The 27,662-nt window shown below is 34.7% G+C and overlaps 2 protein-coding genes across 2 annotated transcripts in view; both read left to right on the forward strand.

Annotated features, from left to right (window-relative positions):
- LOC117339168 overlaps positions 1-27,662 on the forward strand; it is a 77,279-nt gene that overhangs the window by 27,043 nt on the left and 22,574 nt on the right. The window lies entirely within an intron of this gene.
- LOC117339170 lies at positions 5,670-8,316 on the forward strand. Its single transcript, XM_033900610.1, has 7 exons — positions 5,670-5,696; positions 6,026-6,181; positions 6,350-6,430; positions 6,841-6,987; positions 7,525-7,649; positions 7,831-7,942; positions 8,181-8,316. Exons 1-7 carry the CDS (start codon positions 5,670-5,672, stop codon positions 8,313-8,315), a joined length of 783 nt encoding a protein of 260 aa, XP_033756501.1. The 3' UTR covers position 8,316.

The raw sequence follows: 27,662 nt of genomic DNA on the forward strand, positions 1-27,662 counted from the left end.
TGGTGTAATTACTCCTTTGCATAAAAAAGGAGATAAAAACAATGTTAACAACTACAGGGGTATTACCCTAATTAGTCATGTAGCTAAGTTATTTACCAGTCTCTTGAATAGAAGATTGCTAGAATGGAGCGAATCTGAACATGTCGTTACAGATGCGCAATTTGGGTTTAAGCCTGGTTTTGGTACACGTGATGCAATATTTGCATTACATAGTTTAATCACAAATACTTTACAACAGAATAAAAAATTGTACTGCGTATTTGTCGATTATAGTAAAGCATTTGACAGTGTTTGTCACGATAAACTCTGGCTTAAATTGTGGAGAAGTGGAATTAGGGGTAGGTTGTTAAATGTAATAAAGTCAATTTATGATAATGTAAAATCCTGTACTAAATTAAGCGGGAAATTATCTGCTTTGTTCGACTTGCATGTCGGACTTTTACAAGGGGAATCTTTATCGCCGATACTATATTCGCTCTTCGTTAATGATATGGAAAGTGCACTAATTAACTCTAATTGTCATAGCTACCAATTGCAACTTTTAAATTTATTTATTCTTATGTATGCTGATGATACAGTTTTATTCACTGAAGATGCTAATGATCTCCAAAATATGTTAGATTGTCTGCAAACCTATTCCGATAAATGGAATCTAACAGTTAACATAAATAAAACCAAAATTGTTGTTTTTAGAAAGAGCAAGCGTTTGACGCCTACCGAACATTGTGGACTTTTCAAGGGAAGGATATAGATGTAGTTGATACTTTTTGTTATTTGGGATTAGTTTTTAATTATAATGAAGAGTTACTGTGGCACACAATACATTAGCATCGCAGGGAAGGAAAGCTTATTATCTTCTCAAAAGTAGAATTAAAAATTATATGCTTAATGCCGAAACTAAATTATCACTATTCGATACATATGTGTCATGTATACTTAATTATTGTTGTGAAGTATGGGGACATCACCCAGCACCTAAGATTGAAGCTGTACATATTTTATTCCTGAAAGGATTACTAAACGTGAAGAAAACAGTCAATAGCTCCATGGTGTATTTTGAGACTGGTAGATATGGTTAACATGTACAACGAAAAATAATGATCATGAAGTATTGGTTAAAGTTGTTAAAGACAAATAATTGTATATTGAAGTCATGCTATGTGGCACTGCTAGATCTCAATATTAAAAAGCCTAATTGTAAATTAAACTGGGTCTATGAGATAAAAGATGATTTATGTAGACATGGCTTTAATTACGTTTGGATTGCTCAAAATGTTAACAATGAAAAACACTTTTAGAATTGTATACGCAACGCTTGCATGACATATTTATACAAGATTTACATAGTTCCTTTAATAATTCTTCTAAGTGTCAAATTTATAAATATCTTGCGAATGACTTTGAACTTCAATATTACCTGACGAAATCTCTTAATTCTAAAACTAAACAGATTTTAAGTAAATATCGTATTCAGGCACACTCTCTTCATATTGAGTCCGGACGCTCTCTTAATGCAGTTCCGAGAGGTGAGCAAATTTGCACTGTGTGTAACAACAATGATATTGAAGACGAAATGCATTTTATTTTATTATGTCCTGCGTATGTAGAATTAAGAATTAAATTTTTAAAGAAGTTCTATTACGAACATCCTAGTGTACTCAAGCTAATAGAATTATTTTCATATAAAAATATTAAAACATTACGTAATTTGGGTAAATATTTGGTGCATGCAACAGATCAAAGAAACAATCTAATGAATTTATGAACCTATGCGATATCGTCTATAGTGCTATATTGTACTTCATTATTTTAATGATATTAATGGTAATGAGTATTAATATTAATTTTGTACATGTATAAGGAATTATCCTCCGCCATCTTGGGACATTCTATTATTATGATTCTTGTATTATGTATTGATATATACCTATATGTTATATGACATTTGGTAAATAAAAAACTTGAAACTTGGATATTTGTGTAAAACAATTAAAACTATTTGTAAACAAACCGGAACATGGATATTGACACCTCCCTTAATCGGATTAGCTAATCATCCACGCCGAGACAATAAGAACCTAACTGTTCCTCGGTTACATGGGGTGTTCTGACCAGGGCCGTGACACAGTGCGTACCTTCCTAATTAGGCTTAATTAACTTCCCTATGGCCGACTTAACGCACACAGTCAATTTGTGTATAGTTCACACTCTAGTTTTTGTCTAAAATTCTTGACAGAAAAGTTTCCGTCACTGGTAATTATCACTCTCCCCTATTCAGAAAAAAAACGTCATTTGTTGGGTATTTTTTCTCGTAAGACGTGCTTATTTAAGTTTTGCATCCTCGTATGCCATAAAACGAAACTTACCGTTTTAAACCTTATGTTACGGTATAAAAAGTTTCGTTTCGTTCAAGGATATTCTCATATCTCTATCAGGGATTCCATCGGTGTAAAGTAGGGACCGCAGTGCACTCTGGGAGATTCGGACATTATATCCTGATATTGTTATATTAGTTTAAGGCTTCATTGTTTACCGCAACATATATTAAAAGATTTCATTTTAATTATAATAATCAATATCAAAACAACAACTTTAAAAACAACAACAAAAATAACTATTAAACAAAATTATTTGCTTTTCCTTCATGAACTCATGCATTTTAAACAAACAGCTTTGCCTAATGCTTTCACTATATTTAATCGTAAAATGTATATAAGAATGTGTAGATTTATAGAAAAACTAAGTAAATTGATTCTAAAGTGATTTTTGTACGAAGCAGTGCTCCTCCATTCTTTAAAATTCTTTAATGTTCTTTGTAATTATCACAAATTTATATTGTATAGAATAATGTAAGATTGTATAACTGTACGCCATGTATCATTGTTATTATGTATATGTGACCTCTTGTTACACACGTTAATGTGTCAGAGTGATATCAATAAAACCTTGAAACCTTGAAAACCTTGGTAAAAACAAAAGTAGTTGAATCGTCTTCTCACAGTAGACGAATTGACTTATATAGTGTATGCCATTTCGGTATAGATAGATTATAGTATAGACGAGAAGACCTGTTGATTTGATTACAATCTCGTACCCGTAACACTAATGTCACCGAAACGCCACGTTATAATCATACGCTGGTCGTGAAAAAATATCATAGCCTCTTCACAATTATAAAAATACATTTGACATTAATGAATTAAAACATTCGAATTCTATGATTCGGTTTCAAACAAGCAACTCTGACTTATCAAATACGTATTGTCTCAGCTGTATTTACAAGGTGTATGGTTTCTTGAGATATTTAGAGACGGAATTTATATACAGGATGTAATAGCTTGAGATCTTAATACGATTTATTCCTTTTCTGAATTGTCGATACCAGTCCAATTTTTGAGAATAACTTGTATCAAGTTCAAAAGTCTAAAGTTGATACATACTGTGCGTCAAAGTCAAGGAAATCCGTATGTTTTTGCGCATATTATTCAAAGTTCGAATTAGGCACAGTTTTTTTTTAAGATTATCCCTATATTAATTATACTTGATTCAGATAACCGAACTTGTCAAAAGAATGTCTTATTTCATTTGATTAGCCATTAAGCTTTGTACTTTCAAGTTTGCATTAAATTGATAGATGTATTAGATGGAATATTTAAATAGATGTAATTGGATTAAGATTTTTTTTGTAATTCAGACGGCGCCACCAGAGTGCCAATGGTCTCTCTATATCTGCTTGTTATCTTTGGAAATATTTTTGAAAGAAAAAAGTTTTACACAACCCGTGGGCCTGTGATACGTATAAACTGCTGACGACTCTGGGGATAACTATATCTAATCTGATGTAGATTCGAACTCTATACCACACAACTGGTTTTGGATCAAAGTCGTACATAGCGCTGTCCCACGGGCAGTTGAGGACGATTGTGGTAGGGCATTGTCACGGTGTCTTCCCACTCAGCCAACATATCCTATTTTAACATTGGGGGTAGGAACAATACAGAACAATAGGCACTAATTACAGGTAAGTTATAGCTTGTTTTGGAGAAGTAATTGATTCTCAGGTTACCTGTGTTACCTGTATTACTGTGCTACATGCTGTTAACAGTTTGTACATAATGTATACAATATATGTATATCACAAAAACTTTTATATAATTAAAAAATATTAAAATAGAATAACTTAAATTTTCATAAATTAGTGAAAATAATTCATTTTTCTATATCTTTCATTGTTATCAATTTCACACTTTATCATAATTATTAAATATAACAAAATACATTTGTTCAATTTAACCTTTACATTGAAGGACACATGAATAAATTTAAGTCAACGTTACCTGTTTCATTGTGATATATAACAAGTATATATACAATGTACTTAAGAGAAAACAATTAAAAACAAAACACTTTAAATGACATTTTAATAGTTCAAGTAAAACAAATCATGTATAATCATGAAACTGATTGAATAATAAAGCACAAATCAGTATAATCCTAGAAATCACGGATAAAGTTCACAATATCACCAAAGTCACTGTGTAATCACTGACTATGATATATCGTGGCTCTCATATATGCAGTCTTCAAATGCGAAATTAATCACGTAATAAATAGTTGTATATAGTGGATAAGATGTGAAGCTGCATCAGCATATGCAGTCACATCCATCGTGTTGTTTTTTTATTGGTTATATGCACTTACTCTTATAAACATATCATTGAAGTTTGTGCCGTTAACTCTTAATGTGATTATAACAAAATGCACCATTATTTTTGTTGAAACAATAATTCAATTAGTAAGAATTAGTTGCTTATTATAACATAGTAATCATATCTAATTAAAAGAAAAAAAGAAGAAGAAAAACTGATTGAAAGTACACTGTATATCATTGTTACCTGTATATGATGTATTTTTGATTATGAAAGATTTTCCATTATTTCATTTTTAAAGTGTTGTGTAATATCATTATTGATATAAGTAATAAATTATCACTGTATGTATTTTGTTATTAATACGTACATATGAATGTATATTTCAATTTTATTGTTAATCACCTTTGAGTCCCATGTATACGTATACTGAAAAAGACTATACCTACATTTTCCACAGGTAAACTCAGGTAATGTTTATATAACAAAAACAACATGTTGGCTGAGTGGGAATGAACCATTGTCACCGCTATTTACAATGGGGATCCCGGGGTGGGGTTATTGGTCTGAACTGATGATCATTAGCTCAGGTCAATGGAATCGATAATCTGGTAGATGACGGCGATGATAGACGATATTACATTGTATGGGATAATAACAATACGGTTCCCGGGGGTAGGGCCATACTGTACCTGGATTATAATGTCACGGTCAGTATTTCAGGGTCTGGTCAGTAGGATTACAGCAATCCGGTCAGCTCTATAAAGGACGATGTGACACTGGAGTGGTCAGTCCAGCTCTTACTCTCCGGCCTGAAAGGTACTGATCAATCCTGGTTTCAGTACTTATGACATAATATTTTCTGGAATATCAATTTATTCAAAATGTCTCGAAGATCGAACGCCATACAAATTATGATATACTTTGTTCAGTACCTATATTGGACCATAACATATTTATTACTTACTAGACAATATAATTGTTTGTATATATTTTACTGATTTTGGCATTTGTTGGAAAATGGAACACTCTGACAACAGTTTTGGGGTATGTACGATTTTAGTTATACCATCTTGAATAGCGTTAGTCTTGGAAAGTTAAAGAAAACGTTGATGAAGTAGATCGTAATTTATATCCCTGCTATAGTGTCACAGTTGTAATATTAACGTTCAAAGTAGTCCAAGGTTTAAACTCTAAAAAATATCAAACACGTGTCCCTATTTCTTCCGATGCAATCAATGGCTAAGTCGACGCGATACTAAAATTGTATTGTCTAGAAAGCGTTGGTTATAAATGAATATCGTTCTATGTTCAATAACGTAATTTATCTATATCTGTTTATTTGACGTTAAAGTAACCTCTTTATTTTACTACAGTTCAGCCCTAGAGTCCTATTAAAGTTCGGCGATTACAAAGAGTTCATGGATTTGACAGAAATCCTCACCCCTCGGGCTAAGACTTCTCTGGCCCGGCCAAAATCCTTACCTCCCCCGGACATGAATGATGAAGACTCTGGACTAGGGATGGATTTTGTAAGTATATCTGATGTCATATATCACTATTATCTAAACTAGTGTTAAGATAAGTTTTGTTGTTATCAAATTTCTCTATTATATTATGATTAAGATATATTTACTACAAATGCATCATCGTTACAAAAAACGAGTAAAGTATTAATAAATTCTTTGTGTTAATTTAAGGATGAAATGTTGGAAAACAAAGGATTTTTGGTCCATGACGAGACTGCATGCCTCCCACAGACTGCAAATATCCTAAGACAGGTAAGACAGACATTTGTATCCAAATTTTCCGTCAACCGTTGAAATGTTGTTGCTGAAGATCTCTTGAAATACATATTCAAAATATACATTAGATATTTGTGATGACTATTTCATATAACATCTGGCGAGCTGAAATAGTTTGTGAAAAAGTTTCATTGGAAATAGAATGCAGTTGATTGCATAGACATTTTTATATTGATGCAAACGACAAATTTCATGAAGCTTGGTTGAAATCTTTTAGAGACATTTTTGATTTGTCACTATGTGTAACTTGAAATCAGATGTGTAACTTGTATTTATGACGATACAATGGGACATTACAGTCAGCCATAGCTCCGCCAAGTCTGTGCCGTATAATTCGGTGTTACGGCACTGTTCTTATGTGATGTGTAAATTCTTCTTTTTTTTAGTCCTACAGTGTCCGAAGATCTTTGTTCGAGAAATCCAAGCGTCTCTTTGATGGCGATGACGACGGATCAATTACCAAGAAACCAAGACAATCTCAGAAACCATCTACGTCATCGTCACGTGTTCTGAGCAAGTCACTGTCATTTGGGGTAAGAAGGTAAACTTTACCATAATAGGTAGATTTATAGCAGATAAAATCCAAAAAATATAGAAAACCTCCTTCTCGCAGAATTTTACAATCGCCATACTGTTATTGAAAAGTTCTGTAACAAGAAGAAAATGTCCATTGAAAAAATATAGCATGATTGTCTCCAAATTTTAGGATAACCCTGCTGAAAATTCATGCCATGACGTCATTTCCGCTGTTGAGCGATTGGTCGGGGAAGACAACCTGACAGGAAATGGTGAAACTACATACAGTTTATCCACAATTTCCGGCAAACACTCCGAGCTTAAGAGCATCACACCAGAAACTATATACGTCTAATGTCTAATGTTTTGGCGGGACGATATGATGACGTCATCAGTAGCTATCGCCTAATCGACTGTAGATACCCTTACGAGTATGACGGCGGTCATATCATAATCAAAAACATCATTCCTTGTATCATATCTATACGCATTATCAATAATTAGATAACATATTTGAAAAAAAATAATGATATACATTTTGTTCTCCCCTTCAGAATGCTGAGAACCTTTTCACACATGACCACATCAAGGATCTTTTAACATCCCGCACATGCGCAGAGGGCGAAAGACATATCCTTATATTCCATTGTGAATTCTCTTCAGAAAGAGGTCCAAAAATGTAAGTAATTATTTTAACTGTTTTAAAAGCTAGTGTCACTAATTGACTTTCACGTATTGTGAGTCAAACTGTTTGATTTATGGTCTCAATGATTCGTTTACGATTTCCTGGAAGCTAAGATGTCTGGAAAACATTATACCAAATGTATATAATCAGAGGGGTTCGTTTTTCCCATGTCCAGGTTCCTCCGAAACAAAGACAGAGAGCTGAACAATGACCGATACCCATTTTTGAACTTCCCGGAAGTGTATCTGTTGAATGATGGGTACAAATGTTTCTACCAGACCCACAAGGTAATTAGTTTTCCAACAACAAAATTGATTCCTTTAATTATGTTTTTTTCATATTGTCGCAAAAGTTTAAATTGATAGAACGAGGACAATTTATCCGTTATAATTCAGTAATCATAACGTCATGGTAAAACGTTAGTATAATCTTAATTGAAGCCTTTGTATTCAAATATTGTGTCACTATTTGTCTGAATATTAATATTTATCTTAGACTCACGTGTAATTATCTGAATTTTTCTAGGAATTATGTGAACCAATGAGTTACAAGCCCATGCTTCATGAAAACCATGTCGATGATTTACGTCACTTCCGCTCCAAGTCAAAGTCCTGGTGTGCAGGCTCAAAGAATAGAAAAAATCAGCGTAAAATTCTTTGAAGAAAAAGACCACCAGCTGTAAAATCTGTTTTGTTTAGACACATCCGTGATGACAACTTCGAAATGAAATCCATGTGTTTCCACATAGTGCTACTTTGTAAATTTATAACATTTTTAATGTTTGGTGCAGACTGAATCTTGTTAGCGATAAGTAAATTCTATATATGTAATTGTGTGCTGTTGGTGAAATTGTCAGAATAAGAATTATATCATTGTTGAGATTTGACTATCAATGTGAATAAATATATAACCAGAGAGTTAGCGTTCTTAGTCTTTACATACTATAGGTCTATATTGATCCGTTATCAGTACATAGATAATGATACGGACTTGGAATAGTTACGAATCTCAGCATTTTAGGTGGAAACTATTAGTAGGTCTAACGACGAGGGCAAAACGTAAAGTTATGATTTTCTCTAAACGAAGCTTTTCTACAGCAAACCTTTTGTAATTTAAGACATTAATGTCGACAACAGACCCGCTTTTGGCATTGTAAACGTCATCAAACGTAAACACAAAATAAATTTAAGAATGTGCGTTTGTTAAACGGAAAATGTGTGCAAGCCATCCAGCATTGGGCCAAGGATATGTATCGTCAGCTTGAGTTCCTTGAGCATTTAAATTGCGCTCGGATTTCTAATATTTTGTTACTAACTGGTGTACTATATCTACTCGGAACACCTCGAAAACACACAATCAGGATAACGTCACATGAAACACTGGACGATGGACAAAAGACCAAATAATTAATTTTCTACCACAATACGCCGTGTTATTCCACTCTCAAGCCTTTGTATAAATGTGCCGGCCCCATATTTGTAGCAAATATATAGGGTTATCTCGTCCGGCCACATCTCTGTAGCAAATGTATAGGGCTATACCGGCCCCATATTTGTAGCAAATATTTAGGGTTATCTCGTCCGGCCACATCTCTGTAGCAAATGTATAGGGCTATACCGGCCCCATATTTGTAGCAAATATTTAGGGTTATCTCGTCCGGCCAAATCTCTGTAGCAAATGTTTAGGACTATACCGGCCCCATATTTGTAGCAAATATTTAGGGTTATCTCGTCCGGCCTCATCTCTGTAGCAAATGTATAGGGCTATCTCGGCCTCATCTCTGTAGCAAATGTATAGGGCTATCTCGGTCCCATCTCTGTAGCAAATGTATAGGGCTATATCGGCCCCATCTCTGTAGCAAATGTATAGGGCTATATCTGTCGGCCTCATCTCTGTATAAATGCTTAGGACTATACCGGCCCCATATTGGTAGCAAATGTATAGTGTAACTCGTCCGGCCTCATCTCTGTAGCAAATGTAGGAAATGGAGGAAATAAAAAAAAAAAAAAAAAAAAAACAAGTAAACATCAGCTATAACTTTTATTATATGATATTCACAATTATATCAGAATTTGAGGAATGATACCTTAAATTGATATCATGTGTTGAAATATTCATTTAACTTAACACAAATCCTTCACCTACTATTCGAGGTGTTACTCGGTTTGAAAATCGACAAAAATGGATTTGGAATATATAATAAATCGACAAAGTGTACACAGATAAACATGTTTTTTTAGAACACAACATATGTAAATTAGGTATTCAAAATCGTTATTATTTCATACATTTTAGATACGTATATACAGCTGTATTGTATTTTTTTTTTGTAAAATTATTTAAAATGGTATCAAAATACTTTAGCTCTACACCGTTTAGAATTAACACTGACATTTCAATATTTTGCAAATAACACAAATTATGGAAAAAAATAAACCGAAGCAACTGCTATCTGAAGATTCAAACGAATCTCGAATACTTATGGTTTTGAAGATGCTAAATTTCAAAAGCTTGTTTTGTTCTTTATTACAATGTTTTGAAATATTTCGTAGATGCCCTTATTATCCATTAAATTGTCTGTGACAATGTCTGATGTACAGCAGGCCAAGTTTACGGACTTATTCCATCCACGCCAGTGACTTACGATCTTACAACTTTTCACAGTGTGCCAGAGGATCGTATCCTGTTCTGTACAGCACGGTATGTCACACCCACCCGTGGAAGTAAACCCCACCCCTTATTGTTTTAATTGTTTCTGAGTTTTTGAAAATTGACAAATGCCTTTTATATGTACAGTAGGTACACAAATAAATACACAGTGTTGATTGAAAACTAAAGCCTTTCAAACAGTAAGCGTGTAAATAAATTATTTAAATCGTAACAATTGTATAAATTCTAAAAATAATTAAACTTTTAAATTCAACGTGTATAAACATATAGCATGATAAACTATATTTAACGTAAAGTTCAGCTGTATGAAATGTATAACTAACAATAATTGTTCAATAACATCTTTGTGAAAACGCTGACAGTATTTGGCACAAAGTATTAACATTTCACATATTAGATTTTCAAACTGTTACATTTTCTGAAAAAGACCTGAATAAATTGTATGTCCATGGTATATTGATCACTTCTAGGATGATGAATTTGAAAATAAATTCCAGTAATGGTTTTAATCACAAATATTCTATTGTTAACTTTATTGCTATAACCATAATTCATCCTACCAAATTTACCCGAAATTGTGAATATTTCAGTGGCAATCTCTGATGTACAGCAGGCCAAGTTTACGGACTTATTCCATCCACGCCAGTGACTTACGACCTTACAACTTTTCACAGTTTACCAGAGGATCGTATCCTGTTCTGTACAGCACGGTATGCCACACCCACCCGTGGAAGTAAACCCCACCCCTTAATGATTTAATTGTTACTACGTTTGAACATTGACAAAATGGCTTAGATATGAATGATAGGTTAATTAAATATCAAGTGTTGATAAAACTATCGACATTTTAAACATATAGCAATTGTAAATAAAGTAACAGTTATGAATATATACAAATATATACGTACAAAACTAAAATCAACTGTCAGTTCAATTAGTATAGATGTATAATGCATATTTCGCAAAATGAACGGTGTTTAATTAAAGTAGCATTTAGCTCTATCAATCGTATGATTAGAAATAAAAAATATATATCGGCAATGCAAGTATTGAACAATTTGGCACAATGTAATAATACAACATTGAATTATTTCTGACAAAAATTACTGACAATTTCTTACAAAAAATACCATGATATTTCGGACATTCCTGGTGCCTCAGGATTCAAACAGTCTCCAAGTAGTTCTTACTAACTAGTTCAAGTTATTCTTATCGAATGAAACTTTAACATGGTTCGAAAATGGAATGTTCCAAAGAGCTGCCATTGATTGCGTCATTAATCCTTCTTTTTCTGCAGTGGAATATCCCAAAGGAGCTTCCACTGATTGTAATTGCTCCTTTCTTTTTTATGCAGTGGAATATCCCAAAGGAGCAGCCATTGATTTGTATTGTTCCCTTATGTTTTGAAGTGGAATGTTCCAAAGGGACTGCCATTGTTTGTGTCCTTGATCCCTTCTTTTTTGCAGTGGAATGTTCTAAAGAATCTGCCATTGATTGTAATTCATCCATTCTTTTCATTGTGTTGGAATGATCCAAAGGAACTGCCATGATTGTGTCAGTGATCCTCTTTTTTGCAGTGGAATGTTCCAAAGAGCTTGCCATTGACTGTAATTCATCCCTTTTTTTCGGATTGGAATTTCCCAAAGGAGCTGCCATGGACTGTGCCATTGTGATCTCCCCTTTTTCAGGGAAAAGTTCTAAACGAGCTGCCATCGATTGTGCCATTGATCCCTTCTTCTTGCAGTGGAAGTTACAACGGAGCTCCCATTTATTGTGTCATTGATCCCTTCTTCTTGCAGTGGATGTTCAAAACGAGCCTCCATTGATTTTAAATGATCCCTTTCTTTTTATGCAGTGGTATATCATGAAGAAGTTGCCATTGATTGTATGTTCCAACGCAGCTGCCATTGCTTGTAATTCATTCCTTCTTTTTTATTTGATTGGAATGATCCAACGGAACTGCCATTGATTGTGATCCCCTTTTTTGTAGTGGAATGTTCCAAAGAGCTTGCTATTGATTTTAATTTATCCCTTCTTTTTTTGGAGTGGAAAGTTCCAAAGGAGCTCCCATTTATTGTGTCATTGATCCCTTCTTCTTGCAGTGGATGTTCAAAACGAGCTTCCATTGATTTTAAATGATCCCTTTCTTTTTATGCAGTGGTATATCATAAAGAAGTTGCCATTGGTTGTATCAATAATCCTATTTTCAGTGGAATGATCCAACGGAACTGCCATTGATTGTGATCCCTTTTTTTGTAGTGGAATGTTCCAAAGAGCTTGCTATTGATTTTAATTTATCCCTTCTTTTTTGGAGTGGAAAGTTCGAAAGGAGCTGCCATTGATTTTGTCATTGGTCCTTTCTATTTTGCAATGGAATGTTCCAAAGGAGTTGCCATTGACTGTGCCACCGTGATCCCACCTTTTTTCAGCGGAAATTTCCAAAAGAGCTGCAATCGATTTTGTAATTAGTCGTTTCCAATTTGCAGACGAATTTATAAAGAAACTGCCATTGATTGTGTCATTGATCCCTTCCTATTTTGCAATTGAATGCTCCAAAGAAGCTGCTATTGATTAGTGTTATTGAATATTGATCCTTTCTTTTTTGCAGTGGAATGTTCCAAAGGAGTGTCATTCATTCCTTCTATTTTGCAATGATTGATTGTAACTGTTCCCTTATGTTTTGCAGTGGAATTTTCAAACGCAGTTGCCATTCATTGTAATTCATCCTTTCTTTTTTTATTTGATTACAATGATCCAAAGGAACTGCCATTGATTCTTTCAGTTATCCTTTTTTTTGCAGTGAATGTTCCAAAGAGATTGCTATTGATTGTAATTCATCCCTTCTATTTTGCAGTAAAATGTTCCAAAGGCGTTGCCATTGGACTATGCCACTGTGATCCAACCTTTTTCAGCGGAAATTTCCAAAAGAGCTGCAATCGATTTTGTAATTAATCCTTTCTAATTTACAGACGAATTTATAAAGGAACTGCCATTGATTGTGTCATTGATCCCCTTTTTGACAGTGGAATGTGTTGCTATTGATTGTAATTCATCCCATCATTTTTTGGAGTGGAATGTTCCAAAGGAGCTGCCATTTATTCAGTGGAATTTTCCAAAGGAGCTGCTATTTATTTTGTCATTGATCAGTGGATTGTTTCAAATGAGCTGTCTTTAATTGTGTCATTCATCCCTTCACTTTTTGAGTGAATCATTTCAAAGGAACTACTATTGAACTCTTTTGTTTTTGTTTTCTGTTTGTTTTTGTTCAAAAGGAGTTACCACTGGTTGTGCCATTGTGATCCCTTCAACTTTGCTGTTGAATGTTCCAAAGGAGCTGCCATTTGATTCAGTGGAACGTTCCAAAGGAGCTGCCATTTAATTCAGTGGAATGTTCCAAAGGAGCTGCCATTGATTGTGTCATTCATTCATTCTTTTTTACAGTGGAATGTTCCAAAGGAGCTGCCATCTATTACAGTGGAATGATCCAAAGGAGCTGCCATTAATTGTGTCATTCATTCATTCTTTTTTACAATGGAATGTTCCAAAAGAGCTGCTATCGATTGTTATTGATCACCAATTTTAGCGTTGGGATGGACGTATTTACGCTTATGACAACTTCTTGATATCACGTGTATGTTCCCAAAGAGCTCTTTAGAATTGCGCCATTGATCACTTCGTTTAGGTGCTTGATGATCCCAAGAAGAGGCTAATAATTGCCCTTTGAGCAATGCAGAATTATCAAAAATCTAGTAAGGCCACTGAACTTGTGCCGCTATCCTTTCTTTGCAGCGTATACATTTCCCGAAATTGTTGTGAATGTTATAACGATAACTGCCACTGTTCCTCCTTTTTTGCAGCATTAGATATTCCTTAAGGATTGATTGTCAGTCTGGCCACTCTGTTTCAGTATCGTAAGAGTTCAACATCCTGTTTACGGAATGTTACCGAAGGGCTTTTGATAAATGTGCCTCTTGTATCCTGTAATCTTCATAATTGCACAACAACTGTGTCTCCTTTTTCAACACAGGAATGTTCCCAAAGAAATGTTCATTACTTTGCCACTAATCCCTCAGTCTCAGAATGTCCCTCAAGAGAGCTGTTCATGATAGGCGACAAACCTGGGAGTTGTTCAATATTTAATCGTTGATCCTTTATGTTCAATAATGAAATGATCGCGAAGAGCTTCCCTCAATTGTGCCGGTGATGCCTTATTTTTTTTAGAATTTGAATGTTCCCAGAGACGCGTTCTTGACTCATGTTCCTTATGGTGTCATTCGCCCTTCATGCCTCTGTGTTTGGCTGTTCCAAAAGAGTTTTTGTTATTAATAAATGCCGATGATGCTCTTCCTCCGACCTCTGTTTAGCAATTAAATGTTCACGTGGATTTGGTTGTTATTAACTCTTGCTCTACTGTTTAGACCCAAAAGTAATATTGATAGAAAAACAATCTTCAAATAGTTTCAAGTGGGATGTTTGATGAATGGTAGAATAAAGGAAATACATGTACATAAGGTATCATCCGTTATCTACAGTAAATCACTAAGCATTCTAACAATAACTGGCAGTGATGGTCGCTGGCCTGGGTCTGGACTTTTACATTGGTTTACAAGATCTGCCAACAAGTCCAAACGGAACAGTGCCATAACGTAACCAAGACTGTAAATGTCTGATGAAGGGGTGGTGGGCTCGCCTTCTCTGACCTCAGGCGCCAAATGAATACTTCTTGACGTATCGCCTGTGTACCGCTTTTCAAATCCGCAGGAGGCGTGACCGAAGTCGATGAATCTACAATACAAAATACATAACAAATAACAAGTGGCAGAAATAAGATACATAAAGTACAGGCCACTGAGTGAATCTATCTTTAGTTTAATTAAAAGTATAGTTTTATACTCATTGAAATTTAATAAGATAACCATTTCTTGTAATGAAGATCCTGAACATTTCAGGTTTTTTCTCTGCATCTGTTCAATATCAAATCATTGATATGTTTATCAAACCTCCTTTTCAAAACAAGCAACCAACGCGAATCTCGTAAATAAAAATGGTCATTTAAACATGCATACGGTTTTCATTTCTTCATCTTTCTCGTTTTTATTATGTTTTTGTTATCACTTCTTCAGTTTAAATCAAATCAAACCAAAATTACTTTATTAACGGATAATAACAGTGTACTCACTTAGCCTGTAGTTCTGATCCATAGATGATGATGTTATCGTCTTTCAAGTCATTTAATAGGACATGTTTGAGATGGACACTATAGAGTCCAATGGCCAGACGAAGTGCTATTGACAATTTCTGTCTTTCATTTAGGGAATTTCCAAAGAGCTTGTTTCGGAGAGTTACGCCAGACCCGACCATTTCCATTACTATTAAAAGTTTCCGTGGATCGAGGGGGTTAGGGAGCACGCCGTAAAGCTTCGGCACAAATCTTGTGCTTTTGAGAAGTTCCATCATTCTAGCTTCTGCAATTATTCTTTCCGTTTCTTCTAATGGATTAAACGGTGATTTCACTGCAACGGTATTGCCAGAAGGAAGGTGTGTTGCCGTGCAAACCTAAACAAATAGCATATACGTCTTACAGTGGAACATTACCACTATGTGAAATAAGATATTTCCTGAAATTCCTATGTACAATGTAACATATATATTAATAGGCCTTTAAAAAGTGGCATTTCTATATTATAGTTAACTCATTTGAATATTCACAATATACCTGCCTCTTCTAAATTTTAACATTAGTAATCTGGTATTTGTGTTTTAGTAAACGAAGCAATGTTCACCTACGGGTAAGCAGCATTTCTACTCACCGCACCGAACATCCCGGATCCAATCACGTTGATGATTCCCGTGTCTTGATTTACTTGGAAAATGAAGTCTGCTATAAACAGAATGTCTACAGCAGCATCAGCCGTTTCTATTTTTTGTCCTCTGACACGGAAATTTTAATGGGACTCTTCGTATACATAAGACACTTCTTCTGAAAATACACAAACATTATATTATATTAGATAAACACTCAAACATACTGTATCACATGCAATATTTGTTGTGTATAAATATTCCCGGTTTTTGTGTTTGTTTAGCCAGATACCAAAATATACTCAGCAATTTTATGTTATACAATTTAATGTTTTGAAGTTGTACTTGTATCATTGTCTCTCATCGATAATATGAAAACTTACCACTTCTGTTTGTTTTAAATGGGCGATACCCCATCACTGCAGTACTGTGAGCGACAGGAGGCAGAACTTCTCCATACAAAGACCTATCCGGCTGGATGGCGGCAGGAGGAAGAGCTACATCCTCTGGTGATTCAATCAGCGCCATCAGTTGATATTCCAAGTCGGCTGATTTTCCGCCTTCCGACTTTGCTGAAGGTATGGCTGCAGTGATTCCAGAGAGATTACCAATCTCGGTACCGTGACCGGCGGGTGCGGGTGGTGGAACTTCCCCATACAGAGACCTTCTATTCTGCTGAATGGCGACAGGAAGTGGAGATGCGCTCTTTGGTGTTTCAATCAGCGCCATCAGTTGTGATTCCAGAGCGGCTGATCTTCCGCCTTCCGAGTGGGCTGAAGGCACTGCTACATCATTAATATCCAGTCTTTCGTCCCAATCAGACGTCACAGAACCTCCTATGTCTCTTATCACAGAGAAAAATCTTCCTTGGGTTAATGTTAGAGAAACTGAGACAGCTGATTGTATGGCTTGCTGGATAGGTGCTGGAACCATTGGCAACTATAACACATAAAGGAAACAATCATAAGTTTGTTGATATTCACCAAAAACAGAACAAGTAACTTCACATCATATGTTCCCTGTTAATGTTTCCACTTTATGTCAGCCTTACTGCATTTTTTCGTCAAAAATGTAGGTATATATGGAAACTATGGATATACATCGAACCTTATACGCCGTTTCTGTTTTCTCTTGTATAGAAAGTCGTTGGTCTTAACAATCAATCAGCATTAAGATGGATTTATCTGAGGCTTTTCTTTACATATAAACAATTATTAATCAAACATACCGAACTGGGTGCGGCAGCAATTAGACTTGGTGTGGCTGATAAAATGGTGGGTGGCACATTTGACAATACGACGGCATTAGATGCGGGTCTCTCGGTCAAACTCTGCACAACATGGAAAAGGCACGCGTCCACGGATGGAATACTAACGGCGTCAAATAACCCGATGGCGGAGTGGTTCAATGCTGAGGATTCTGGGGTCGTGATCACCTGAAGAATTAAAGATGTACCAAATCTCTCCTAATAAACGTTGCACATAATATGTGATTTTTTTTTATGTACCAGTACTATTTTTCAGAGTGGAAAAGTAAACTTTGATCTGCATCCCTTTAACATTGACTGATGACCACCGAATTCAATAAGAACTCCATATCGTGGTAATATAATATGAATATGAAACAAATATGTTGAGAGGTTAATGAGATAGCCTGTGCAAATCTTTGAGCTACGAACATAACCACAGCACGTACAGACACTCAACCCGTTAGTAGTACACGGCCTTCATCAAGATATTAAAGATACATTATCTGAGGTTACTTCAACCTAAATTAAATCCTCCTGAAATGTTGTTCAGACCTGGTTTCGACAAAATATAACGATTAATTAAATGATGCAACTAATAATCAATAATTGTTTGGAATATTTATACAAATCTTGATATCGATGTAAAGGTATACGTTTACTCTTTACAATACTATAAAAGGAAAGTCTGTACACTCGGGTGGGCTAAGGTGTTCTACGGGAAGCAGTTTTATACGTTTCTATTTTGTAAAGTGGGAATATGAATAACCTTTAAATGTGCATTTACAAAGGATCTCTTTCATGTGTTTTATCATTTCTTCCAAATAAAACTTTCCATAGAACTGAATGAGATATTGGGGTTCTTACCGGAAGTAGATTTGGAGGTGGAAGAGTGACTGCTTCTCTTGACGAACTACCGATCGACAACGTTTGTTGACCCAGGTGTACCTGGAAACGTCGAGTAAAAATAGGATAAGTGTGAAATAAAGAGCAAAGGAAGATTATACACAACTGAAAAGATATAGAAACATCTTGAAGGTAAAAGATAAGTTTTCTTTCTGAAGAAATCAAAATCACTTACTTGATCTGGTTAACTTTTAAAAGTCACCTCAAAATATGTTATATGTATATATCCTAACTTCCTTACAAGAAATATGATTTTTCTTTAAAAATCCCCATCTAAACCGATCAAGTTTGAAATCATGAAATACGAGAGGCATTTTTAAAACAAACAAAATCTCAATTTGTATAATTAATGTTTTTACAATCCGAATTGTTTTGTTATTATTTTAAGAACTGATTAAACTTCGAAATGATTTTTTAAAGGAATTCATTTTACAGTTTGTGTTTTGGTATTGAACTTTGAAGTACCTGTCGCGGTGAGTAGCTAGGACTGAAAATTCCTGGTTCGAACAACACGGACGATCTTAGTTGTCTCGCCTCATCGATTCGATCAAAGGACTGAGTGTTCCGCTTTTCCTCCAAAGTAGTCGTCGGTACGGCGGGGATCGGTCCAAATGTACCCATACCCAGTAAATCACGGCCTGCATATTGCTGAATTATTTAATTTTTTATATTTTATTAGAACTTGTAAAATTATCCTCTGATTTCGACAAACGTTATCAGAATGTGCTACGGTATCGTCAAATGAGTTTGATTTAATTGGAAGAAAAATGATAGCCAATGTCAGTATGAAAGATTGTGTAGACATCAAATAATTAAATAGCATTGCGTTGTTTACCTTGACATTTGTAGATTCGCTGAACTGATCGAGATTAAGTTGTGGGGGGTATCTAGTCGGCTTGCATACCAATACAATGAGATTTTCTTGGATCATGTTCCTCCAGTATGTCTGCTAACATATGAACATTAATAAGATTTAGCTAGATATTGAAGCAAATAAAACATATAGGCTTACAATTGGAAGATTAGTGGATCACATTGTAGGCCGAGGACTTCATCCTTGTTAGAATTTCACCTTGTAGTAGTTGATGGCTACCTCACGAACAGCATGGGAGACTCGTTGCATAATGTCTCGAGCAATTTGAGTAAATTGGGTTATCAATGGACACAACTATGACAACACGAGCTAGTCCGAGGTCTCGTTATCTTGAAAAAGTAAGCTTCATAGGTAGGGTTCGAATCTTATACCCCGAATATTCTCAGACTCTACAGAGGCTCTTGAGACAGAACCCTGATGACATATATACTGAGTGAATATGTTGTTGGCCACGATTTTAGTGGTGAGAATGTCGTAGACTAAAGCTGCTAAATTTTTAAATCCACGAAACAAACTGGGCTGCAATATGACATGTATGACTTTTTCTTACCTTGTTATTGTTCATAGAGCATGACTTGGTCTTCTTTTGGTCAAACACCAGTTGACCAAGGTCAAGAGGTGCTGGATTGCTTCTGGGTTGACAAACCGAAAGCATTACTTTCCCTTTTATCCATCCTGATTTAGGACTGCCTTGATCTGTACTCTGATTAGTAGCATTCTGTCGACAGAAAACAATAATTACTGAATGATTTTGCTTTGAATAACGTAAGATAAGATATAATATACATTATTTAGAATTTGTGTCATTCTCTACAGATATACATGCCATATACGTTTTATCTTTTATGTTATATATTTGGGGGCGGGGGGGGGGGGGGGGGGGGGGGGGGGGGGGGGATTGTCGATCTTACACCAAAACATTTGCTGGGTTAAATCGTCCCGTTAATACCTAGTGTCATTTTAGGTGAAGCACATTGTAGTAGCTGGTGGCTCCCTCACTGAACAATATATATGTTAGACTCCCTGCAGGCAATCCCGAGAAAATCGGGTAAAGTGCATTTTCAACAACACGGGACGGTGGATGATCTTAAACTCGAAAGAAATTTAATCGTTCTGAGATCGATCCACACATCTCGGGATCGGAAGTCGACATATTACAATAAATACATTTTTGTAACGAATCTGACTTCTTGTGTTTTTTTTATAGACTTCACGTTTTACGGTCCGTGTCAAAGGCTTGACATTTTCAAAACAGTTCCACTCCCCGGTGTTTAGGTATTAAGCGTGTTACTGGTGTCAGTAAATTATTCTGATAATAAATTGTTACTGGTGTCAGTAAATCATCCTGATAATAAATTGTTACTGATGTCAGTAAATTATCCTGCTAATAAATTGTTACTGGTGTCAGTAAATTATCATGATAATAAATTGTAACTGATGTCAGTAAACTATCATGATAATAAATTGTTACTGGTGACAGTAAATTATTCTGATAATAAATTGTTACTGGTGTCGGTAAATCATAGGGGAAATAAATTGTGACTGATGTCAGTAAATTATCCTGGAAATAAATTGTTACTGGTGTCAGTAAATTATCCTGATAATAAACTGTGACTGATGTCAGTAAATTATCCTGATAATAAATTGTTACTGGTGACAGTAAATTATCCTGATAATAAATTGTTACTGGTGTCAGTAAATTATCCTGATAATAAATTGTTACTGATGTCAGTAAATTATCCTGATAATAAATTGTTACTGGTGTCAGTAAATTATCCAGATAATAGATTGATATCATTGTTATAATAGATTGTACAATACGTTACGGATGAGACATCTGTAGATATTTTATTTATTATTGCTTCTTTGTTCATCATTTAAACCGATTAACCGGTGATAAGGACGAGAAAATTTACCGGTAACCGGTTAACCGGTCATGTTGGACGCCGTTTTATTTAGATCATACCATTAAAATCACAGGGACTTGGCACAAATTCACTACCCATGTTGACAGTATACTGTATATTATCAGGATCGTGGGTAGGAAACTCGTACCATGTCTCTTGGTTTTAGTAATCCTAATAATAAATTGTTATTACATGGGTTGAATTCGTACCCGGTCCCTGTGACTGATGACATCACCATAATGGATATGCGAGTAATATACCTCCAACTGGGATCGAACCCGCGACCCTCGGCTTACTGGTTCGTCGCTCTACCGAATGAGCTGAAGGGAAACTACTTGATGCGAAACTAGAAGGCGACTTTAAAATCAATTTACAATAGTACCTTATCATTACATTATATGATGGAACTATACCACCTTTCCGTTGTAAAACACTGCCTATATTTTGGTGACAGTATCTTAACCAAAACATCCAGATGGTTTGAAGGATTGAATTAAATTTCATGTAGACTTGTTTCCTCTGAAATACTTATTCAGTCTTGTTAGTGTAGACAAATAATGATAATTCAATAATCTAAAAAAGAAAACAACAAAAAAAACCACATTATTCAGATAATACGGCACCCAATACACCATACTTACATTTATATAATTTATATACTTCTTACCTTATATTGTCTTTGAATCTTGGTTGAAATGTTGTAAAAATTGTTGCGATTAAAATTCAGCGGTTGTTTGAAACGATTTGCGACATCAAACAGCTTCATTCTCGATTATTTCTTTACTTCGCGCTCTCCAACTTCCATTGCTGCATCTTGCGGTAGTTAGGCTTCGGCTAACTATGACGTCATGCAATTATCCAGAAGTAATCACGTGATTCTGACATACGGGGACGTTACTACTTGTGGCGTCATCAATGCGGAAAACATGACTCGTTAATGATGAGGCTACTCGGTAGATTAATTCGGTCATATTTTTAGATTCAATCGGGTTAAAAGGGTATGATATCGTATATATTTACAAAAGGCGCAGGTTGGATTCCCGCGTGTTTACGCTCAAATCTTGTCCCCGTGAAAATATTAAATAATTTCTATTTTTCCTAGATTGCCTTAGTTATGAACTCCAATCGTCAAAATCTTTTACTATAACACACATAAACAAAAACAAAACAAAACAATCAAGAAATGTCACAAATGTAAAATTTGCTGGTAAGAGTGTTTGTGTAGGTTAGGTATTCGTATGTAAACAATCTTGATTGTGAAAATATACATGCTTATATCAATGTGTGTGAGGGTGTGTGGTGTGTGAGGGTGTTTTGTGGGGGGTGGGGGGGAGGGGGGGGGGGGGGTGTGCTATACATGCTTTTTGAAATATATATATAGGGGTACATGCATGGGAGGGTGGGTCTGGTGTGTCTGGTGTATGTGTGTATGATGCTGTTTCATGTGTGTACTTCAATATAGCTTTTGTGAGCTGGGTGTTTTGTGTGTGTGTGAATTAGATGATTTGTAAGTATTTGTTTCTATATTTCATGTATATGTGCACGTGTGAGCAAGCATAATATGAAAATATAATGTATATTGCATTGAAAAACTGAATAAAAAGATAATTACAAAAAAAAAAAAAAAAATGTCACAAATGTATATACTTTTCATTTAGTAGGGGTATTTAAATGACCTTATCTGTTGAAAGGACCTCCTAAAATGACCTTATCTGTTGAAAGGACCAAACCAAAACCAAACCAAATCATACGTGCTGAAAAATATTTCGGCATGACCTTATGGTTCTTCAATAATCACACAAATATAATACCTCAATATTACCAAATATAAAAAAGCACAATATTTCCAAAATATGATACATGACGTACAACATAATACCAGCCTATTTCTGTCCAGTGAGATATGATCGTCCTATTAATTGTAAACCAATATGACGCGTTATCACAGTAATTAAATATCAGCAGAGATTAAGCTCCTTATAGTGTATCTCTGACATGATTAATCTGAGAAAACATTCGATCATCGCTTGCTTTCGTTTGAGAGATTTCACAAGAAATATTTTCGCAGATGAAAATTAATTAGTTATAATCCATATATCCATTTTTTCGGGTTCACGTTTCTTTTTTACATCATTATCAACATATAAAAGTGATAATTGATAGAATATCTATCACATGAAAGTGTCAAAACAGTCCCGCGAAAAAGCACAAGACAGCGAGATGATGTCTGACCGGCGAGTCGTGACCGAGTAAAACTCGCCGGCCACAAGGACGAAAATACAAACAAAAGTTACATAATGTTGCATTGTCAAATTACCAACCGGTTTAGATTGTTCTAGTGAATAAAATGTTGGAGGAACTCGTTTTAAGCTACATCGTTAGTTCACATAAAACACAAAGATCTGAATTCAGGAATCACAATCAAGGGGAATAACTCATGTACATTCGGAGTTAGATTATCTCCCTTAGAACATAAAATTATGTGATCTTGTAGCACTCATTCGCCTTAGCTAGCTTCTCTGACCAGTTGGCTGATGGCACTTCTGTGCTCCATACAACTTATTATGTACATCACTTTGGATTCGACATTGAAGATGTTTTCAACATTTCCTCTGCATCATTTCGATGGTACTCCTAAATTAGTTCAATGTTTCAATATTTTCCTTTGGAATAAAACCTGCCTGCGGGTTGCTCACACAACCTGATCAAAGAGGTTCCTTGTCCCCCCCCCCCCCCCCCCCCCCCCCCCCCCCCCCTGTTATGTAGCATTATAATTCAGCTTTAACTTTGTACCCTTTTGTCGATTTTGAGTTAAGATTACAGTTTCTGCTGACATAACTAACAGGGTGCATTATAACGGGACCAGGATGTTATATACATTTACGAACGGTTAGTCACGTAATTAAAGAAGAATTGAAGGAAAGGACAAATATTTCATCATTACAAAATATATATATATATAACAAAATCTCTAGATAAATATCCAAAGAGCGTGCTAAACTGTCCCGTGTATCGTCCCTATATTCAAAACTATATTCAGCACATATCTTTAAAAAAAGCTTCATCTAAAAAACTGGCGTGATACTTGTATATCCATTTTACATTTTGTTGTGTAGATTTCGAGAGCACCAAAATAACAATGCAATTGTTTTTATTCATACACACACATGTAGTTTTTATTTTTCTTCTGAATTAAACATTTCTAATAACAGTTCTATAGCTAAGAATAATGAACTAATTCGTGTATTTGTTTTTTTCTTTGCATCCAGTCGTCCATAGTGTCGCGATGACCTATTTCCATCATGCTTCGTACGTCGTCCGCCATTCGTCGTCAGTATTGTTTTCTATAAAACACTTCTCCGCCTAAACACTTGGTCTGATTTCCACCACTTTCGTCTGAAACATCACTGAATGAGGCAATCGTTTCTTTAAAAATGGTTTAGTTCAGTTAACTTTAAACGCTACTCCTCCGAAATGCCAGAGTGTATTTCATCCATTTTTGGCGTGAATCATGACTGGAGAAGAGCATCCATTTCCCTGGAGACAGATGGGAAATACGCCAAACAAGAAGATTATACCCATGGGCCGTATCGGTCACCTGAGTTATGATCTGTACACTGATAACATTAAGAACAAACTTTTGTAAAAAATACATGACCAAGGACCTCTTGGTTATTAAGAAAAAATATTTATGATCTTCATACAAAAGTGTTTGTTACTATAAGTGGTCTTTATAGACGGGGTTTTGTTATATAGGCGTGACCTTTATAGACAGGTGTTTGGTATATAAGTGTGACCTTTATAGACAGGTGTTTGGTATATAGGTGTGCTCTTCATAGATAGGTATTTGTTAGATAGGTTATCGACATTTGTAAACAGTTGTTATGAAGTGATATATACAGGTATTTACTTAACATATGTACCTTAATAGGCGGGGCAAAACAATGTTATATTGTTATATAATGTACCCACGAGCCTTCCCACTCATCTCCACCCTACACCCCTGCCCCACGCCCCACCCCTCTAATCACACACTCTAACCTACGTGACGTCCACCACCCCCGGGACTTACCACTCACAAATCACGCCCTTCATCTCATAGTCCGTACTAATTACGGTAATCAGAAACACCTTCGGGTGATCAAGCCGAAAATAATGGTCTTTAGAAACAGCGGGAATATTAAAAATAACGAAAAGTGGTTTTACAATGAAACTGAACTACAAATTGTAGACCAATTCGATTATCTAGGGATGCTTTTCAATTATAATGGTAAATTTTATGTTACCCAAAACCATGTGGCTGAACAGGGCAATAAAGCATATTACGCTGTATATAATAGGTTCAAAAATCATGATTTTAACATTAATACCCAATGTTCTGTGTTTGACACATATGTAAATAGCATACTAAGTTACAGTGCCGAGGTATGGGGTTTCCACAAAGCCTTAGATATTGAAAAGATACATATTATTTTTTGTAAAAAAGTACTTGGTGTGAAAAAAGTACATGATATATTTTAGTATATTGTGAACTCGGAAGATTACCATTGTCAATATACAGAAAACTTCGTATAATTAAGTACTGGTTGAAACTAAGAAATTCAGATAATTGTATATTAAGAAATTGCTATGAGGAAAGGATAAGATCAAATGACAGTTGGATTTTAAACATAAGATCAGAATTAGATAAATTAGGATTATCTTATCTTTGGAACGATATAACATGCAATGATAGGAAGGCTTGTAAAATTATTGAAAATAGATTTTACGACGTTTATCGTCAAGAACTTGTATCAAACATACTAGCAATTCCAAAGGGTTTTCTATACCGACATCTTATAGATAATTTTACACTACAATTTTATCTAACTAAACCTATTAGTAGTTCTTACCAAAAGAATATAGCGCGTATTAGACTTAGTTCACACAATTTAAATATTGAACAAGGACGGTATAGAAACCGTCCTAGAGATCATAGGATATGTGAAGTATGCAATTCTAATGATATTGAGAATGAATTTCATTTTCTTCTAAGGTGCAACTGTTATACTGATTTAAGGCAAAAGTACATTAAGTCATATTATTACAGACGTCCCAGTGTTTTAAAGTTGATTCTTCTATCAAATACCCGGAATATTGGAGAATTAAATAAGTTAGGCAAATATATATCTTTGTGTTTTAAGCGCCGAAATAATTATATATAATCTTGCCTTAAGATAGGTTGATACAAACATATCAGAGCTGTACTCTCATTTAAATTTTATATCAGATTAAAAGACATGTCGAAATGTTGAGATTGTATAATTATAGGATAAAAGGTATATATCAGTGTACTTCCTGTCTACAAATCAGTGGTCCTTATAAAGCCAATATGTAAAATCGTACATGTATATAATTAAAGTTTGAATTGGCACTATTTACCGTTTCTATAGTACTAGTGTATCATGCTTGTATTATCAATGAAACATATTGTATACTATATTACTTTATTATGCATTTATGATAAATGTATATGGATATTATCTATACTTAATAAATATGTCAGCGTTCATATAGATTTTATCCTGGGGCTTACATATATATCGAGGATTTGTATGAAGAATTTCTTTTAAAAAATCCTGAAAATTTTGTGATCAACGTAATAAATGTTAAAATATCAGTGCATAAACACTGTGGTTACCATTTAATATGAATTTAAGTAAATGTAATGCATTTTGCTATTTTTTAATGATATACCATGTAATGTGTTCTTCTATATAAAGATATATATATATTGTTGATTGATATAATGGTATGATTGTCCATCACTATCTGTACTATTGTATTATTGTATATGTAAAAGTCTACTCCCCAATGTGTCTTGTAACACAAGGAAATAAAATAATCTGAATCTGACTGTAAAACAATAAAGCGGTCAAACACCTGGTCATTTCTGTTTAATTATCCTCAAACTCGGTACGTCTTCCTAAGTGTTTTTAAAACTCAGATGATTTTACCAGACGGGTCAATTCCATACAACAACTTCAGAAAATTGCAATCTTATTCAACTGTGCTCAAAACCTGACACGGTCCTCTGTCATATATATCTAGCCAACTATATATATATACGGAGTTCCTCCACTAAAACTTTACTAATACCCATCAATACCACATACCTTGGCAATTCTACATCAGAGAAAGGTAACCCACACATTGATATTTTAATTAAGATTTCAAATTTTCAATTATGTATTGTTTTATTTATTTGGAGAAAAAATTCTATCACTTTTCTACAAGATTGTGTACATGTAGGTCTATAGTTACCATTGTAAGTAATAGAAACGTGTACACACCTTCATTTCATTTTAATATTAAATAATCTTTATATTTCTAATAGAAACCGATAAAATAATCAAGCAATGTGACAAGGGAGGTAACTCTAACAAAATTACTTGGTGCTGAAGTAAAACGAAATAATGTCTATCTTTTGAATAATCATTGATTTCAATCTGATATCTAACAGCAAGAATCATAGATCTGATATGATTTTATTGTGCCTAATCTTTGTATCTTATAAAAGCACCATATTCAAGAAGTAAGACACACCTTTAAAATCTCGAATA

The sequence above is a fragment of the Pecten maximus genome, chromosome 12 (assembly GCF_902652985.1).
Source record: "Pecten maximus chromosome 12, xPecMax1.1, whole genome shotgun sequence".
Taxonomy (NCBI): domain Eukaryota; kingdom Metazoa; phylum Mollusca; class Bivalvia; order Pectinida; family Pectinidae; genus Pecten; species Pecten maximus.

Bases quoted from the DNA above. Each gene is read 5' to 3' on its own strand.
- LOC117339170 (XM_033900610.1), top strand. From the start codon at position 5,670: ATGGAACACTCTGACAACAGTTTTGGG. The intron at 6,988-7,524 runs GTAAGAAGGTAA...TCTCCCCTTCAG, and splicing joins GCAAGTCACTGTCATTTGGG to AATGCTGAGAACCTTTTCAC. The intron at 7,943-8,180 runs GTAATTAGTTTT...GAATTTTTCTAG, and splicing joins GTTTCTACCAGACCCACAAG to GAATTATGTGAACCAATGAG.